This window comes from Natator depressus, chromosome 1 (assembly GCF_965152275.1).
Source record: "Natator depressus isolate rNatDep1 chromosome 1, rNatDep2.hap1, whole genome shotgun sequence".
In the NCBI taxonomy this organism is placed as follows: Eukaryota; Metazoa; Chordata; order Testudines; family Cheloniidae; genus Natator; species Natator depressus.
Window position 1 is genome coordinate 162,238,343 of NC_134234.1, and position 18,301 is coordinate 162,256,643.

The 18,301-nt window shown below is 44.4% G+C and overlaps 1 protein-coding gene and 1 long non-coding RNA gene across 6 annotated transcripts in view; one reads left to right on the plus strand and one right to left on the minus strand.

Moving 5' to 3' along the window:
* ITSN1 (intersectin 1) overlaps nt 1-18,301 on the minus strand; it is a 227,687-nt gene that overhangs the window by 154,607 nt on the left and 54,779 nt on the right. For all 5 annotated transcript variants that reach the window (XM_074970371.1, XM_074970381.1, XM_074970391.1 and 2 more), the window contains exon 5: nt 1,073-1,233. In XM_074970371.1, coding sequence (XP_074826472.1) covers nt 1,073-1,233 — 161 coding nt within the window. The remainder of the gene's footprint in view (nt 1-1,072; nt 1,234-18,301) is intronic.
* Nucleotides 1-18,301, plus strand: part of LOC141997908 (uncharacterized) — an 85,445-nt gene that overhangs the window by 36,806 nt on the left and 30,338 nt on the right. The window lies entirely within an intron of this gene.

An 18,301-nucleotide genomic window follows, 5' to 3' on the forward strand; every position in this document is an offset into this window, starting at 1 on the left:
CACAGCTGGGAGCATGTCTACAGTGGGCTAGGAGAAGAAAACCTAATTATTTGCTGGATTTCTTGCTTCATAATTTAATTTCAATCTTTTATGCTTTTTCTTCCTTAAGTCCAATTTGTTATTTGTTCTTTTGAACTTCACTCAACCTTTATGGCCCCAGATAAAGTTTTATAAACCAAACAGCAAAAGTTTGGGGGAGGGGAGGGGGAGAAAAATAACTAATTAGCAGATATACAGGCTTTAAAAGGTGAGAGTTTTGGTGCAACACTTACCAAATACATTATTTATTTAATTCACTCTTTATGGTGATCACAATTACCAGGCATCTAAATACCAGGAGATGTTGCAAACTAAAGGTTACATGTAAAGTGGCTCTCAACACCAGAATGCAGAAGAAACTTAACATGTTAAGCATGAGGACCCAGGCTTTTACCCACCCATTTATTTTATGCCATCTATTTCAATCCTGTGTTACCCAATCCTTTCTTTGGTGTCATGACCACTTCAGCAATACCAGTTACAAGTTACAAGAGCAGCAGTAGCCACTCTGGCTACTACTATTAATGCCACTCTTTGCATAGGCCAACAGGTGTGGACTGCTCCCACACTATTTTGGTTAAATTAAATCGAGATCGCTGATTGTAACTGTGGCAGAGGTGTTAGAGCTGGAACCCATTAATGAAGACCTAAGGAAACTGCCAGCAAGGTGGTCTCACTGAGGGCCCCCAACTTCAGAATTCACTCACTCCCCTTGGTCTGAAACAGCCCAGCTCTGTTGATCTTCACAGCATGGTGCAAGGCCCATCTGCTTTTCCTAATATTTGGTGATGGTGAGAGTACAGAGGGAGCAGAGCAGGGTCTGCAATGGAGTAGGAAACTGACCTGTTATTGATTATGCCTAGATGCTAAGGAGCCAGCCTCATTAGGCTTTTTTAAAACTATATATCGTTTTGATTTTAAGTAGTACCTTTTTCAATTTTAGAAATTGAAATAAATCAAAATATAAACCCCCCAAACAACACTTTTATAGAGGTTATCATACCACAGAACTAGAAACAAATTTTGCTCTTACCAAACCCTGGTGCACCAGGAATAGCAATAGGAGGCTGCTTCATGGCAGGAGGGAGTACAGAGGGGAGCTGATAACCTTGTAGTTTTAGTTTGATAAGTTTCATAGCAATAGAAAATTCCATCTGGTCCATCCTCCCATCGTTGTTCATGTCAGCCAGTGCCCTACAAATAAGCAGGATTTACAATTATGTTTTTAAATTATGACCTTGTGAAGTCTCCCACAAACAAAGAAAAAAAACCCACATATACCAAGAAACTCAAGAATCATCTGATTCCCATTTAAAGAGGAATTCTGCAGAGCAGAACCAGGGTTACTAAGCCACCATTTAAAGAACAAACTGAAAACGTCTTTCTTCCTTTGAATGATGAAATTGTGATTTTCTAAGTTATGTTTTACTCCATAAAGGAACTATAGTACAGTAAGCTGAAAGAAAAGGATTAGTGTAATTCTATAGAAACTTTGCTAAATTGCACAAATTAAAGTGACATGGTATTGCACACAGCACCACAGGGATCCAAATGACTTAGTCAACAAATTTGTACTTCAGCTAGTCCTATAATAAATTGCTCTTTAAATTCATGCTCTGTACTAAACACCATTATAGCTGAGTATACAAATGAGTTTTTCAGTTAAACAATAGCGTTCAAGTATAAAACATTGAGGCCACTTTTTGAATAGGCTTTCATGTAGAGTAGTCTCTGACTTTACAGTACATCAAATGAAGAAACAAAAAGTGGACTGTTTAAGAAAACAGTGCACAGCAGGGGGTAGGGAGGGCAGGAGGGGATGAAGAGCGACAACACTAGCTCCTGCAACTGGGAACCAAAACAAAATAAGTAAATGCATGTTAATGATTTAAGCAATTATAAATTAAGAGTTATACTATGTTGCTTTCCTTAGAGAATAAAAGTTATTCTAACTCCAGTACAAACATTTTAGGATTATTTCAAACTAAAAATAAAACATATATATTTTGATCATAGGCCATGGATGTGGCAACACAATATTGTGATCACATGCCCAGCTGAGAGGCTAGACAGTCTAGTTAAACTCTGAGTTTATTTCCAATTAAATCAGCACCAAGGAAAGCATTTATGTAAGTAAATTAAGGGTCATCAAAAGGACCTTCCTGGATTGGCAATAATTAATGAAGTTCAATAACTGAGCAGGTAAACACTGTGCCCACATGACTAGAGGCAAAGCTGAGAAAATTTGTAAGACAGGAGCTGAAGCCAATTTGTTGCTATATCAGTGCCATCAGTGTACTCTCAAAGCATATTGGATATCGTTGAGATGACAAGCAATATTTTGCCAAGCACAGGGAAACTCCCAGCCCTCCATAATGCTATAGGCCAGATTTTCAGCAAGTGCAAATCAGCCTAGCTCCATTGTCTTCCATGTAGCCTGGCTCTGCAAATGATAAATCCACCCCAAAATGACTTTTTCGGGGCACCAAAACTATTTGTGAATTCAGGTCAAATCTGGCAAGTAATTTCTGCTGAAAACCCTCTCTGAAAACAAAAAATTTAAAGATGTCAACTGACATTCAAAACGTTTCATTTGACTTGAACAAAATTTTCTGTTTTTCATTACAATGAGAAAAAACAAACTACCTAATTCAGTTTTGGTTCAAAACTAACCAAGCTTTTTTTTCCTGTTTGGCTAGGAAAAATGCTGATTGACACCAGTCAAAAATCTGGCACTACAAACTTACGGAGAGGAATGAGAAAGCCATCTCTGTATGCTAAGGGCTCTGGAATTTACAGTTAGAAACTGGAGCACTTCTTGAATGTGGCCCAGCTAGTACGCATACTTCTAGTGGAAGAGAATTCCAGAGGCAAGAGCACTTGCTAGAGAGACTGGCCCCCTGATGCCTTTATCTCTCACTCTTCACCCAGGGAAGTTCACTCAAATATTCCAGATGAATGTTGCTTGCTGTTCAGCAGCTGGATGTAAGATCTGCCTAACTCTCTGGGACTCGAATCAGCCTGGTTAACCAGCTGAGATTTCTAAAGACTAATCAGTAGTATCCTCAGAACTGAGTATGTATGTTTCGGTCATTACTTATAAAGTTGCTAGTATGATATAGCTTCAGCTGTTAGTTATAAAGGCTCTGTTGTGGCAGTGACATGGCAGCTAAGTAAGTACTTCCCAACAGCCAGAATGAAGAGATGAGATGAGCAAAATCAACCTGGACTAACAGAGGAAATATGCTTTTTTTGAGAGGGTAAGCTATAGCTCATCTCATCCTCCTCCTCCCACAACCTCACCATGATGAGGGCCTCCCTGAAACAACAGTTACTTAACTGCCAGAAATTGAGATAAGAAATCAGTATCTCCTGCTGTGCGAGCAAAGGGCTTGTCTACACCCCCCCCACCCCCCCACCCCCCGAGCGCAGCAAGTTTCAGCACTGTAAAATGCCAGTGTAGACAGTACACCAGCGCTGGGCTCCCAGCACTGATAGCTACGCCCCTCGTGGAGGTGTTTTTTTTAGAGCGCTGGGAGACCTCTCTCCTGGCACTCTGCCATGACTACACAAGCCACGTTAAAGCGATGCCGCTGCCAGTGTAAAGTAGCCCAAAGATAGTTAAAATACAAGATACTTATAATCAGACTGAGAATCTTAGAGGTTTGAGGGAACATTATAGCAGGCAAGAGAACCTCCCCCCCCCCCCCCCGACAGGTTGTAGGCAAGAGGACAGGAACTTTGTAGATTATAACGAAGATGGGGTTTTTGCTAGAAGGAACAGAATTGCTCCTGGAAAAAGTTAAAAAGCAAAGTAAACTTGCTACATAGCCTAATTCATTAGGGCTGTCCATTTCTGCCAGCTACCAAGTTCAAATGTCTCCTATAGTCCTATATATTGGTGCGTAAACCAAGAGTTTGATTAACTTCCCTGAAGTCTTTTTGTCCTTTGCTACTCTACTGGGAATACAGATATATTTGTCACAAGCAACCAGACACATGCTGTACAGAATACTTTAAAAACAAACAAAAAAACTATATGTTGAACCAGATAGGAAGAACTCAGAACAGTAAGAGTAGAGACACTAATCAACTGAGAGTTCAAATAGCGAAAAGAAAAGGAGTACTTGTGGCACCTTAAAGACTAACCAATTTATTTGAGCATAAGCTTTCGTGAGCTACAGCTCACTTCATCGGATGCATACTGTGGAAAATACAGAAGATGTTTGTTTTTATACACACAAATCATGAAAAAATGGGTGTTTACCACTACAAAAGGTTTTCTCTCCCCCCACCCCACTCTCCTGCTGGTAATAGCTTATGTAAAGTGATCACTCTCCTTACAACGTGTATGATAATCAAGGTGGGCCATTTCCAGCACAAATCCAGGTGTTCCCCCCCCCCCCCCAACACCCCAACTGTATTTTCCACAGTATGCATCCGATGAAGTGAGCTGTAGCTCACGAAAGCTTATGCTCAAATAAATTGGTTAGTCTCTAAGGTGCCACAAGTACTCCTTTTTCTTTTTGCAAATACGGACTAACACGGCTGTTACTCTGAAACCTGTCATTATGCAAGGCACTGCATTTAGCCGTATGGAGTGGAAATCTATCAACTGCATGAAAAAACTTGTACAGATACAGACAGACATCATCTTCCTTTCCAAATGCAAACAGATGGACATCATACCAAAAGGACTGAAGGTAAAAAATCCATTACAATCTACATACCATACAGACTATGCTGACAGCTTGTGCCACACGCTCTCAAAGAAACTGCGGAACCACTTGATCAACATGCTCTACAGCAAACAGGGAAAGATAAAGAATGAGCTCTCAAAAATGGATACTGTCATAAAAAAGCCAACCTTCCACACAAACTTCCTCGTGGCTGGACTTTACTAAAACTAGACAAGCCATTTACAACACACACTTTGCTTCTCTACAAAGAAAAAGGACACTAAACTTTCTAAACTACTACATGCCACAAGGGGCCACAGCAATGGTTCCCTCAACCCACCCAGCAATATTGTTAACCTCTCCTACTATACTTTTAGCCCAGCAGAAGCAGCTGTCCTATCTCGGGGCCTCTCCTTCTGCCCCTCCACCGCCACTAACATGATACAGTTCTGTGGTGACCTAGAATCCTATTTTCAACGTCTCCAACTCAAGGAATATTTCCAACACACCTCTGAACAACATACTAATCCACAGAGACCTCCCTACCAACACTACAAAAAGGATTCTGAGTGGATTCCTCCTGAAGGTCGAGACAGCAGACTGGACTTCTACATAGAGTGCTTCTGCCGACGTGCACGGACTGAAATTGTGGAAAAGCAGCATCACTTGCCCCACCACCTCAGCCATGCAGAACACAATGCCATCCACAGCCTCAGAAACAACTCTGACATTATAATCAAAAAGGCTGACAAAGGAGGTACTGTTGTCATCATGAATAGGTCGGAATATGAACAAGAGGCTGCTCGGCAGCTCTCCAACACCACTTTCTACAAGCCATTACCCTCTGATCCCACTGAGGGTTACCAAAAGAAACTACAGCATTTGCTCAAGAAACTCCCTGAAAAAGCACAAGATCAAATCTGCACAGACACACTCCTGGAACTCCGACCTGGGATATTCTATCTACTACCCATGATCCATAAAACTGGAAATCCTGGGCGCCCCATCATCTCAGGCATTGGCACCCTGACAGCAGGATTGTCTGGCTATATAGACTCCCTCCTCAGGCCCTACGCTACCAGCACTCCCAGCTACCTTCGAGACACCACTGACTTCCTGAGGAAAGTACAATCCATCAGTGATCTTCCTGATAACACCATCCTGGCCACTATGGATGTAGAAGCCCTCTACACCAACATTACACACAAAGATGGACTATAAGCCGTCAAGAACACTATCCCCGATAACGTCACGGCTAACCTGGTGGCTGAACTTTGACTTTGTCCTTACCCATAACTATTTTACATTTGGGGACAATGTATACCTTCAAATCAGCGGCACTGCTATGGGCACCCGCATGGCCCCACAGTATCCCAACATTTTTATGGCTGACTTAGAACAACGCTTCCTCAGCTCTCGTCCCCTAATGCCCCTACTCTACTTGAGCTATATTGATGACATCTTCATCATCTGGACCCATGGAAAAGAAGCCCTTGAGGAATTCCAGCATGATTTCAACAATTTCCATCCCACCATCAACCTCAGCCTGGTCCAGTCCATACAAGAGATCCACTTCCTGGACACTACAGTGCTAATAAGCGATGGTCACATAAACACCACCCTATACCGGAAACCTACTGACCGCTATATTTACCTACATGCCTCCAGCTTTCATCCAGACCACACCACACGATCCATTTTCTACAGCCAAGCTCTACGATACAACCGCAGTTGCTGCAACCCCTCAGACAGAGGCAAACACCTACAAGATCTCTATCAAGCATTCTTACAACTACAATACCCACCTGCGGAAGTGAAGAAACAGATTGACCGAGCCAGAAGAGTTCCCAGAAGTCACCTACTACAGGACAGGCCTAACAAAGAAAATAACAGAACGCCACTAACCGTCACCTTCAGTCCCCAACTAAAACCCCTCCAACGCATTATCAAGGATCTACAACCTATCCTGAAGGATGACCCAACACTCTCACAAATCTTGGGAGACAGGCCAGTCCTTGCCTACAGACACCCCCACATCCTGAAGTGAATACTCACCAGCAACCACATACCACACAACAGAACCACTAACCCAGGAACCTATCCTTGCAACAAAGCCCGTTGCCAACTGTGCCCACATATCTATTCAGGGGACACCACCACAGGGCCTAATCACATCAGCCACACTATCAGAGGCTCGTTCACCTGCACATCTACCATTGTGACATATGCCATCATGTGTCAGCAATGCCCCTCTGCCATGTACCTTGGTCAAACTGGACAGTCTCTACGTAAAAGAATAAATGGACACAAATCAGATGTCAAGAATTATAACATTCATAAACCAGTTGGAGAACACTTCAATCTCACTGGTCACGCGATTACAGACATGAAAGTTGCGATATTACAACAGAAAAACTTCAAATCCACACTCCAGGAAGAGACTGCTGAATTGGAATTCATTTGCAAATTGGATACAATTAACTTAGGCTTGAATAGAGACTGGGAGTGGCTAAGTCATTATGCAAGGTAACCTATGTCCCCTTGTTTTCCTAACCCCCCCCCCCCCCAGAAGTTCTTGTTAAACCCTGGATTTGTGCTGGAAATGGCCCACCTTGATTATCATACACATTGTAAGGAGAGTGATCACTTTACATAAGCTATTACCAGCAGGAGAGTGGGGTGGGGGGAGAGAAAACCTTTTGTAGTGATAAACACTCATTTTTTCCATGATTTGTGTGTATAAAAACAAACATCTTCTGTATTTTCCACAGTGTGCATCCGATGAAGTGAGCTGAAGCTCACGAAAGCTTATGCTCAAATAAATTGGTTAGTCTTTAAGGTGCCACAAGTACTCCTTTTCTTTTTGCGAATACAGACTAACACGGCTGTTACTCTGAAACCTTTCAAATAGCTGTTAGACTTCAGCCTTGTGCATATTACTCCACAACTGCTGTACTGAACTAAAATATCAATCCTTTGTTGAAGAAATGCATAGTTTAAGTTTTGACAAGAAGATCAGAGTGGACGTTTCCCTGTGGCTGGAGAGGATACCACCGAGAGAGATGCTATTATACAACATGTTGAATTCTCTTGCTGTCCCCAGTATCATCCAGCTCTTGTAATGGAAGACCCAGTTTGTTAGAAGTCTCTCACCAATGTGCTTATTTACTTTTTCAAACTGACATAGCTCAACCATTGCACCTTGATCCTGACCTATAGCAGTCATGTTCAACTCCTGAGATGCTTGATTAGGAAGAAAATCAAAATTATACCAAGTTACATGGTGACTTTGAAATGTTCACAGACACTAAGGTTGAGGTCAAAGGCATCTGATCTGTCAGAATTCCTACCCAGGAATCCAGAGATTTAAAGGCTATAACTAACTCGCCCTCCAGTGCTTTTGCATTTGAGTGAAAGGAAGTATAGACATGAATACCGTAGGTGTAGTAACTTACTTATAAATTGCTAAGTATTAAAGATGATGGAATGCAGTAGCAAATATTTAAGTTAAATTTACAAAATTACAAAGTTTACAAAAAGAACACCAAACCTTTTGATGGCAAATAAAAAGGCCACTCAGTCTACAAGAATATTCAAAGGAAAAGCATGTTTATTCTGATTAAAGTTTTCTTCAGGGTTTCGTCATCCTTTATTCAGACCCCAAGTTGTAACTGGTAGGTGGGGGGGGTGGGTTTGTATATGTGGTCTCAGGTGGTTAACCATAAAGATCAATCAGAGAAAGACTGCCTGAAGAAAGCTACTCTGACAGATTTCTTTGATCACACTCTGAGCAACTGGTGTTTTCCCCACTAAAAGATCTCTCACTTTTCATATATAGAAGTCAGTTCTGCTGAGTCCATCCAATTGGCACCATCAGATCAAGCAATTAAGTGATTTCTGATGCTGGGATATAGTGGTACAATAGCGGATGGGGATATTTAAGCAAATGCCTTTGTAACAGTGCTTATTTGTTCTGCCCAGAAGGCTTCTACAACTACATAATCAACTTTTATTTACAAACTACTCCAGGAGGTTTTCAGCTCTTAAAAGTAGGAAGAGCTCCTCAATCTGCCACACACCTGACCATGAGAATACTATTAAGTATCATCACATTGTATATGACTGGTTCATTCAGACATTACATGATAATGATCTCCTTTGAAAGCACTTTGAGATCTACTAATGGAAAGCATTATACCTAGCTAGGTGGTATTATTCCATTAGTAGTTTCCCACATTTTGGACAATACATTTTTACTCTACATAGTTTCCTTCTATGTGCAATTAATAATAATCAGAAACAAGATATGCACAATTCCCATTATGTTCACTGAATGAGAAAACTCCTATCTACCCATTTAGTCAATAAAATCTTTCATCTCTAGTTAATGTCTTTCCTGCTATTCTACTCATTTGCTGTAGTTCAACAGTTTTGCTACTTTATTCAACTTCACACAAATTTCAGGAAAATGAAGTACAACTACAATGCTGCATTATTTACACACATTTAAATGATTACAGTGTGCTAGCAGAAATACAAAGCTAAGCTTTTGTATCTCTGAAAGGCTCTTTTCAATTAACAGAGAAACTTCATGTTTCTTACCACTTTAAGAGAATCTAACCACATACTCTAAGTTTACAATGCTACTTTTGTGTAAACATCGCCTTGAGTGCTATGAGTAGCTGACCGTAACTACCACCTACATTTAACTGTTCCACAAAACACAAAGTATCCGGTTATAACAAAATTAGGAAGAACTTAATGTACGTTAATTCATTTATTTGAGACCTGGCTGGAAACCAGCATAGAACAGTAAATTGATTACAGATTTATTATATCTATAAAATGTGCCTGTGTTCATAACTGTAGATATTTTTACTTGGATAATTGCAAAAGGCTGAATCAGACCCCCAAAATCTAGGTGCAAAAGGGGTCCTCTTCACATGAATCTCTCCCCGCCTACACTTTGGTAGAAGCAGCACTACCATCTTTCCCATACCTTGCCATGGAATCTCTGCAATGTTGCCATCTGTGAGATTGATGGTGAGGGCAAGGATTGGGCAGGCAGGATTTGTGCTGCTTAAAGCATGGCTTATTAAACTATAAAAATATCTTTCTGAAGGTTATTTTTAGAATGCTACACACTCCAGCCAGGAAGTTCTACTGCAACTGAAGATCTGGACTAAATCTAGCCTTAAATTCCCATATTCATCCTAAACCATGAAACCCAAACACAAGAGCAGGAATTGAGTCTTGAGTATCAATAAACTACTGTATACTTTAAATAGTAAAATCCCAGGGTCTGCCCTACCATCATATTTTCCCATCATTCTTCTAGCTTCCACAAATTTGAGACTATTAGAAGGAAAGCAGGTGTCAGAAGAGGGTAAATCTACCAACTATTTTAATGTTCGCTGCAGAAATAGATCTCTGAATATAAGCAGCAGCAGCTTGCACTGATTATTTCCAGTACTAGTTTAAACTAAGCTAGAGATGAGGGGACTGGGTGGAGGATTTCAGGAGGGAGGAATAGCATTGTGGGTTTTGGAAAAAATCCAGATTATGGCCTAGTTAAAAATAGTTCTTGCCTTCTGAATCATTACAGTCTCATTTCAAAGACTATTTAGACACTTTATAGATTACTGGCTTGACAGACAACAAAGCCTGAAAAAAGTAGATCAGCAGAGGAACTGTCATGATAAACCATAGCAGCTCCTCGGCCTTGCGCTAGAAAAGTCCCAACATGCTCACAGATGTTTTGTTAAGAACTGAATTATTGCTATTTTAAATTTTATAATACAGCCTTCATGTAGTCTCACGTCTAAAAACAAATTACTGCAACTTCAAAATATTTTCAGAATAGCTCTGTTGGGCAGAAGATATTTAACCACCATTTCAACGAGGTAGCTTTTCCTGACATTCTGTTTTAGTGAAAACAGATTTTTCATTACTCAAAATAGCAATCCAATTTTCACCAAATTTAAAAGAGAACTACACCTTTTAAAATCATACTTGAAGATATTTTCAAAAATATGCAAGCCAAATTTTTTTAAAATTTTGAAATGATATCTCTTTGACAATTCTAAAATGCATTACTCCTCCTGTAACAGATCTGAAGGCTGTCGGAACTATCAGTCAACAAGGCCAAACCCTCAGCAATTCCTGCCTCACAGCTGTACTTCCCCAGACAATGCTTTCTTAGCTAACAAAAGAATCTATAAAAGCAGACATGACTTTGCATTACATCAGACTTGGTTTTTGGAGCCATGAATCTAACAAGTTAATGAGTTAGGTCCCAATCCTGCCAACACTATCATATGCAAAACTTTACCTCAAGCAAGTAGCCCTACTGAAGACCTTGGAAATAATTAGGCAATTCAGTGGTGGATTTAGAGTTAGTGGAGCCCTGTGCTCAGCTTCATTTTTGGGGCCCCCACCTGTGGGGGGAGCAGTCTGTCTTATCTCCCCTCCAACCCCGTTTTTCGTTCTTTTTTTCTCCATTCTCCTCCTGGGGCTCAGGGCTGGGGGTGCAGGGTCTGGGCGATTCTTAGGGTGGGGGAGGAGGCGGCTCAGGGTGGGGAAGGAGGCTGGCAGGGAGTGCAGAGCACTTACCTAGGGCAGCTCCTGTTTGGTGCAGGGGGGGTACAGGTGGCTCCACGCAGTGCGGCACCGCCCCCAGGGCCACAATTCTGGGGGCCGTCCCCTGCCAGGCAGGGTATCCTGGAACGCAGGGGCTGCAGGGCCTTTGGCTAAGGGGGCCCCAGGGCCCTAGGCTGCATCTCTAAAGCCCCTTTCGGAATCCAGCCCTGCGAACATGGGCGGAGGACTCAGGAGGAGCAGGGGCAGCCGCACAGCCAGCAGCCAGAGAGAAGCAGCGCTTTCCCCATCAAAGTGCCGCTTCTCTCCGGCTGGCTGCGCGGCCACCCTGTGCTCCTCCTGAGTCCTCCGCCCGCGTTTGCCGCACTCCTGCCACTCACACCACCCGCCTGCTCCCTTGAGGCTGCAAGTGAGCCTTCCTTCCTGCTCCCCTGCCCAGCGCCCCCCCCCACGGGAGGGGTGTATGTGTGTGCTGGTGCTGAGCTGCCTGAGTGCCCGGCCCTGGGGCCCCCTGTTGTTGGGGGGCCCTGTGCCAGGGCACCCTGTGTTTACTGGTAAATCCGCCCCTGCAGCAAGTGAAGATACACATGTAAACAAACATTTGCAGAATTGGGGGCCTTAAGTTGCTTATTGTTTTAACTTTTTCCTATAGATTCTGTAAACTTCATAAAAAATGACAGTCCTAACAAACTGAGGGTATTGTCAGTGGTGAACTCCAACTAGACTGGGAAATAGAGAATACAGATAGAGAACTAAGGTTGTAAATAGTTTTCTTCCCACATATAAAGATGTGGACCTATAGTCTGAAACAGCGTACAGAGCACTTGGGCTAAAGACTGAGGCAGATGAATCCACTGAATAGATCTTGTGACACCTCCTGAAGCTTTTCCTATGTAAGTGCTATACACTCTTCCTCCATGGAAGCCAAAAGTCTCTCAGACCTAAAAAAGTGACAATGGATCCACATGAATAAGCACAAAGATTTGAAGCTAACACAAGACCTTTGGGAACTATACTACTGATCGTTTAATCCACCACACAAAGATGTCCTTTGGAGTATCCTCCCCCTCAAATCGGGGTAGGTCAAAATTTCTTGTTTCTTTACATCTCAGATTGCTTTGAACAACTATTGTGGCTGTTAATATAATTGCCTTCTTGCCATTGCATTACAGGCCAAAGATCTGGCTGAGAACTGTTGTCTATTTACACACAATTATGCTTCAACTGATGACAAAGGAAACTATCAGATTTTTAAGCATGCTTTCGTTTCTGTGGAAAGAGCCACTTAGAGTTCCTTTTTAACTCCTAGGATTTTTGTAAAACAGCAGTAATTTGTGCTAGATTGTCTACAGTCAGATATTTACTTAGCTTCATCCAAAGAGGCTAATGGGGAGGGAAGTTTTTCTTCAAGTGGTATTCTTGCTCTAGCTATTGTGATCCCACCCTCTTATTCACTGTTCCTTCCTTGGAATTAGATGCAAATTAGCTTATCTAACCTAAAATGCAGACTCCACTTAATTAAGAAGTGACCAAAAGGTGGTTACTCACCTGTGCAGTAACTGACGTTCTTCGAGATGAGTCACCTGTGGGTGCGCCCCTGTTCGGAGATTTTTACAGCAATACCCATATCAGCCGCACATGCGCGGAGCCTGCCTCACACACCAGTCTTGTCTTAATAGTGTGCATGCGCGGCCGAACTCCTCAGTTCCTTCTCTACAACGGAGGCCGCCCCAGCTCCGATGAAGAGAGGAGGAGAGTGGAGAGTGAAGCACCCACAGGGACACTCATCTCAAAGAACAGTTAGTTACTGCACAGGTGAGTAACTTTTCTTCTCCTTCTTCCCCTGTGGGTGTTCCACTGTAGGTGACTGAAAAGCAGTATCTCTCAAGGAGGTAGGGACTTCAGATCTGGAAGAAATGCAGTAGATAGAACAGCTCTGCCCACACGTGTATCAGTGATGGGTCCCTGTGTAAGAGCATAATGTTTTGCAAACGTATTTTCAGAAGCCCAAATGGCAGCTCTGAAAATGTCCTTAAGGGGGACATTACGTAGAAAGGCCACTGAGGCTGCCATGGATCTGGTGGAGTGAGTCCTGATAAAAGTAGGGGGAGTCACATTCTGTAATTAATAGAGCCAAATGCAACTCGAAACCCAGTTGGAAAGTCTGTGGTTAGAGACAGATGAGCCCTTAGAGCGCTCTGCAATGGGGACGAATAGCTTGTCGGAACGCCTAAAGGTTTTAACCCTGTCCAAGTAGAAGGACAAAGCTCTGTGCAGGTCTAAAGTGTGCATCGTAGATCCAAAGGAATTTGTATGTGGTTTCAGAAAAAGGTAGGGAGATGGATAGGCTCATTGACATGGAAAGATGAGTGCACCTTTGGTAGAATTCTGGGGAGTAAGCGCAGGGTGACTTTGTGCTTAAAAAAATATGGTGTATGGTGGATCAGCCATGAGTGCTGCAATTTCTCCTGTGCATTTTGCAGAGGTAATTGCTACTAGAAATGCAGTTTTCATAGAGAGATGTAGGAGGGAACATGTCGCTAATAGTTCAAATGGTTTTTGGATTAGGCATGTTAAGGTTAAGACTAGGAGAAGGTTCCAAGGTGGATTAAGCCGTTTGATGTCTGGGTATAGGGTTTGGGGTCCCTTAAGGAATCGCTTAGTAATGGGGTAAGCAAAGATAGGCCTACTGTTGGTGGCATCATGGAACATTGTAACTGCGGCCAAATGGACTTTGATGGAACTCAGGGAGAGTCCAGAAAGTTTAATCTCTAACAGATAGTTGAGGATTAGTGGGAGAGGCACGGAAAAAAGGAGCGGTTTCTGTGTCAGCCCACCACTGTGTAAACCTTGTCCAGTTATGAAGGTAGGTGGTGCATGTAGAATTTGTTGTGCTATGAAGGAGTACATTTTGAACCTGCTCCGAGAAAGTTTGCTCGGCATGAGAGAACCATGAAGGAGCCAAACCTTGAGGTATAACATGGTTAAACTGGGGTGGAGTAGTAGACCGCGTTGTTGGGACAAGAGATTCAGGCAGAGGGGTAGTGGGATGGGTGCGAAAAGCACCATCTTGACAAGGAAAGAGTACCATGCCTGTCTGGGCCATGTTGGGGCAATCGGTATGACCCTGGCTTGGTCTGTTCGTATTTTTATCAGTACTTTGTGTATGAGTGGTATCAGGGAAATGCATACGTTAGGTCGGTGTTCCATGGGAACATGAACGCATCCCCTGAGGAGTGTTTGCCTAGTTCCGCTCTGGAACAAAATGTTGGGCATATCTTATTTGCTGCAGTTGTGGAAAGGTCTGTGGCTGGGTATTCCCATGTGTGAAATATGTCTAGTACTATATCCTCGTTTAGTTCCCATTCGTGGTCTGTGGGAAATCTTCTGTTGAGGTCATCTGTGGTGGTATTGAGAGAGCTAGGTAAGTATGCAGCTGATATTCAGACATTGTGTCTGAGACACGAGTTCCACCGTTTCATCGCTTCTGTAGAAAGGGAATGGGATCACACACCCCACCCCTTGCCTGTTTACATAGAACATGCAGGCAATGTTGTCAGTCATTATCCTGACTCGTTGGTTTTGTATGAAGGAAAGAAATTGGAGGCAGGCATTGCATAGCGTTCAGAGTTCTAGACGTTGATGTGAAGGGACTTCTCGGCAGGAGACGAAAGCCCCTGGACAGTGTATTGGGGTGTAGCGGGGTGGACACCTGCTCGGGCCCAGAAGGGTCTAAAATAGCCCTGGGAGAGGGCTGAGGCAGGGGAAGAGCTGCGAGCAGGCGGGACCCAAACGATCACCAGGGAGGTCTGTGACAGGGAAACCCAAATGGACTGGGCCCAGTAGGAGGCCGGGACCCAGGTCGGGGTAGGACAGGGAATAGCGGGGATCAAGACAGAGAGAGAAGAGGCTCTGGGGGACCCGGAACTAAAGGGTGTGACTTGAGGCTGCGGAACGGGCCCGCCAGAGGGTGGAGACCCAGGTCCGGGAGATCTCCCGGGCCTGGGAGGCCTCAGAGAGAAGGTGTGCGAGCCTGGAGGGGCGACCCTGGAGGGCTAGTTCTGGGGAGTCCTGACCAAGAGGCCCCTCTTCCCCCAGGCGTGAGGGTTTAGGGGGGGTGTAGCGGGGTGGACACCCGCTCTGGCCCAGAGGGGTTTAAGATAGCCCTGGGAGATGGCTGGTGCAGGGAAAGAGCTGGGCTGATAGGCACAGCAGCCGCAGCTGGGGGCCATGCCCCTAACAGACCCAGGGGGCCTTATAAAAGCCAGGGAAGCCAGGAGCAGAAGAGACACTCTCTCTAGCTTCTGAGAGCGAGGGACCTGGCTGCAGGGACCTAAGCAAAATACCTAGATTGGAGCAGGGCTGGGGAAGGGCCTGAGGAGCTGGGGAACTCCAGGCAGGAGAGTCCCAGGCTGTAGCCTAGCATTAGGTCCAACAGGTACTGGAGTTGCAGGGGACAGCCCAAGGTTAGACAGAGGCAGCAGGTCCAACCTTGCCTGTGATGAGTGGCTCATACTGCAGTCTGCCCCAGGGCGTGGGGGCTAGCTGGAGACTGGCAGGAGCCTACAACTAAGGCAAGGTAGGGATAGTGGGTTGGGGGTTAGCACCCAGGGGGCAGCACCCAGTGAAAGGGGCACCGGGGTCCTGGGAGGGACACGGGAACCAGCAGCAAGGCGAGACACCGGCCTGAAGAGGGCGCTCCGGAGGCTGGAACACTAATTCCCTGAGATGACCAGCAGGTGCCGCCGCCGGTGAGTCTGCGCCCGGTTACATGGGGCACGTGTGCTCCCTATCCCATAAGGGATGCGTCCGTAGTTATGATAACTGGTGGGACGTCCTGCAGAAAGGGGACCCCGGGGCAAAGGTTGTGAGGCAATGTCCACCAGTGGAGGGTGTCCTTGACTCTGAAGAACATTGGACATTCGGTCTGTAGGCAGTGGTCATCCAACTTTGGAAACACCTCATGAAGAGGCGAGCGTTCCTGACAACAAAAGTGCAAGAGGCCATGTGGCCTAGGAGTTGTAGGCAATCTCGTGCAGTCACCTGTGGACTGTTGATGGCATTGAGAAGGTGGAGTGGGAGAGGTGCTATTCTTTTGCGCGAGTCGAAATGTGTTCCTATGAACTCCAGTTGTGGGGTGGGTGTGAGTGTAGATTTTCTTTGTTCATTCGCAGGCCAAGAGCATGGAAACATTGGATTGTCTGTTGTGTGGACTGAATGGCTTCTTGGAGGGTCCTGGCTTTGAAAAGCTAGTTGTCGAGGCAAGTAAAAATTATGATTCCCTGCCTTTTGAGATGAGGTGTTACAACTGCGAGGAGTTTGGAAAAGACATGAGGCGCAGGCGAGAGGCCGAAAGGTAGGACCCTGTACTGGTAGTGTTGTGAGCCCAGAACAAAGCGAATAAAATGTCTATGGGCAGGATGTGTGGTCACATGAACATAAGCGCCCTGCAGGGCAAGGTCTGCAAACCAATCTCCCTGCTTCAGTGCTGGGATTATGGTTGCAAGAGTCACCATTTTGAGGTTTTTTTTTTTTTTTTTTTTAAATAATGAATTTGTTGAGGCATCTGAGGTCCAGAATGGGTCGCCATCCCCCAGTTTTCTTTTCTGTTGAAAGTAATGGGAGTAAAACCCTTTTCCTCTGTGTTGGTCGGGCACTGGTTCTACTGTTCCTAATTGGAGGACGTGATGCACCTCTTGGCGGAGCAGTTGTTAGTGAGAGGGGTCCCTGAAAAGGGACAGGGTGGAGGGGGGTGGGGGGCAAAGATAGAAAGGGAATAGGCACTGAAGTAGGGACGATGTTTTCTATACCCTCAACCACATCTTCAAATTTGCTTATTAGTGGGAGAGGGCTGACATGGAGCCTATGAATTGTTACAGCAACGTTGATCTCTTGGTCGCTGATGTTGTTGTTCAGATGGTCTATGACTTTGTTGAGTATACGTCAGGTAGCATGGACATTGATAAGGTTGGTATCTATATTGTCTCCTCCTATTTGCAGGGTGTCTGATCGGTTTTTAGTGTCCTAAAAACCCAAGGGTCTGGTCTATGCTCACCTTACTTATCTGGTTGGTACATTATTCTCAAGCCTCCCTAGGAAAGGAGGTGAAGGGGTTTGGGGGAATATTTTGGGGAAACAGGAACTCCAAGTGGTCCTTTTCCTGAATCTTTGTCTATCTCACGTGGTGGTGGCAGCAGTACCCATCCAAGGACAAGGAAGGATTTGTGCCTTGGGGAATTTTTTAACCTAAGCTGATAGAAATAAGCTTCGGGGGTCTTTCATGCAGGTCCCCACATCTGTACCCCAGAGTTCAGAGTGGGGAGGGAACCCGACACAGGGGTTTGGATACAGAGAGACTGTAATGTCGCTCTCGAGTCCTTCATGGAGTGAAGTACATCGTTGGTGTTACTGGCAAATAGTTTTCCACCATCAAAAGGGAGATCTTCGTCGCTATTCTGAACAGCGCGAAGAAAAGACTATGAAAGCAATGAAGCTCGAAGCATCATGACTGCTGTAGCAGTGGACCGTGCAGCTGTATTAGCAACATCAAGCGCAGCTTGTAGTGAGGCACAGGAGATGATTTGTCCCTCAGAGACAGAATAATTAGATATCCGGAATTGTAATGTGGACGAAGCATACACTTTACGATCAAGCAGGTCCAGCCTTTTACTGTCTTTAACAGTTGGGGTAGAACGGGCAAATTGGTGTTTGTTCTTTTGGCTAGCTGCCTCTATTACCCATGAGTTTGGCTATGTGAGTAAAAAAGAACTCCGACCCTTTGGAAGGAATAAAATATTTCCGGTCAGCTCGCTTACAGGTAGGTGTGCTAGTAGCTGGTGTCTGCCATATGGTTTTGGCGGGATCCATAATGGCTGAATTTATAGGTAAGGCAATCTTGGATGTGGAGATAGGTTGCAGGATGTCAGTCAGCCCATATTGGTTTTCAGAAAATGCCTCCAGATTAATCCTCAACTCATTGGCGACTC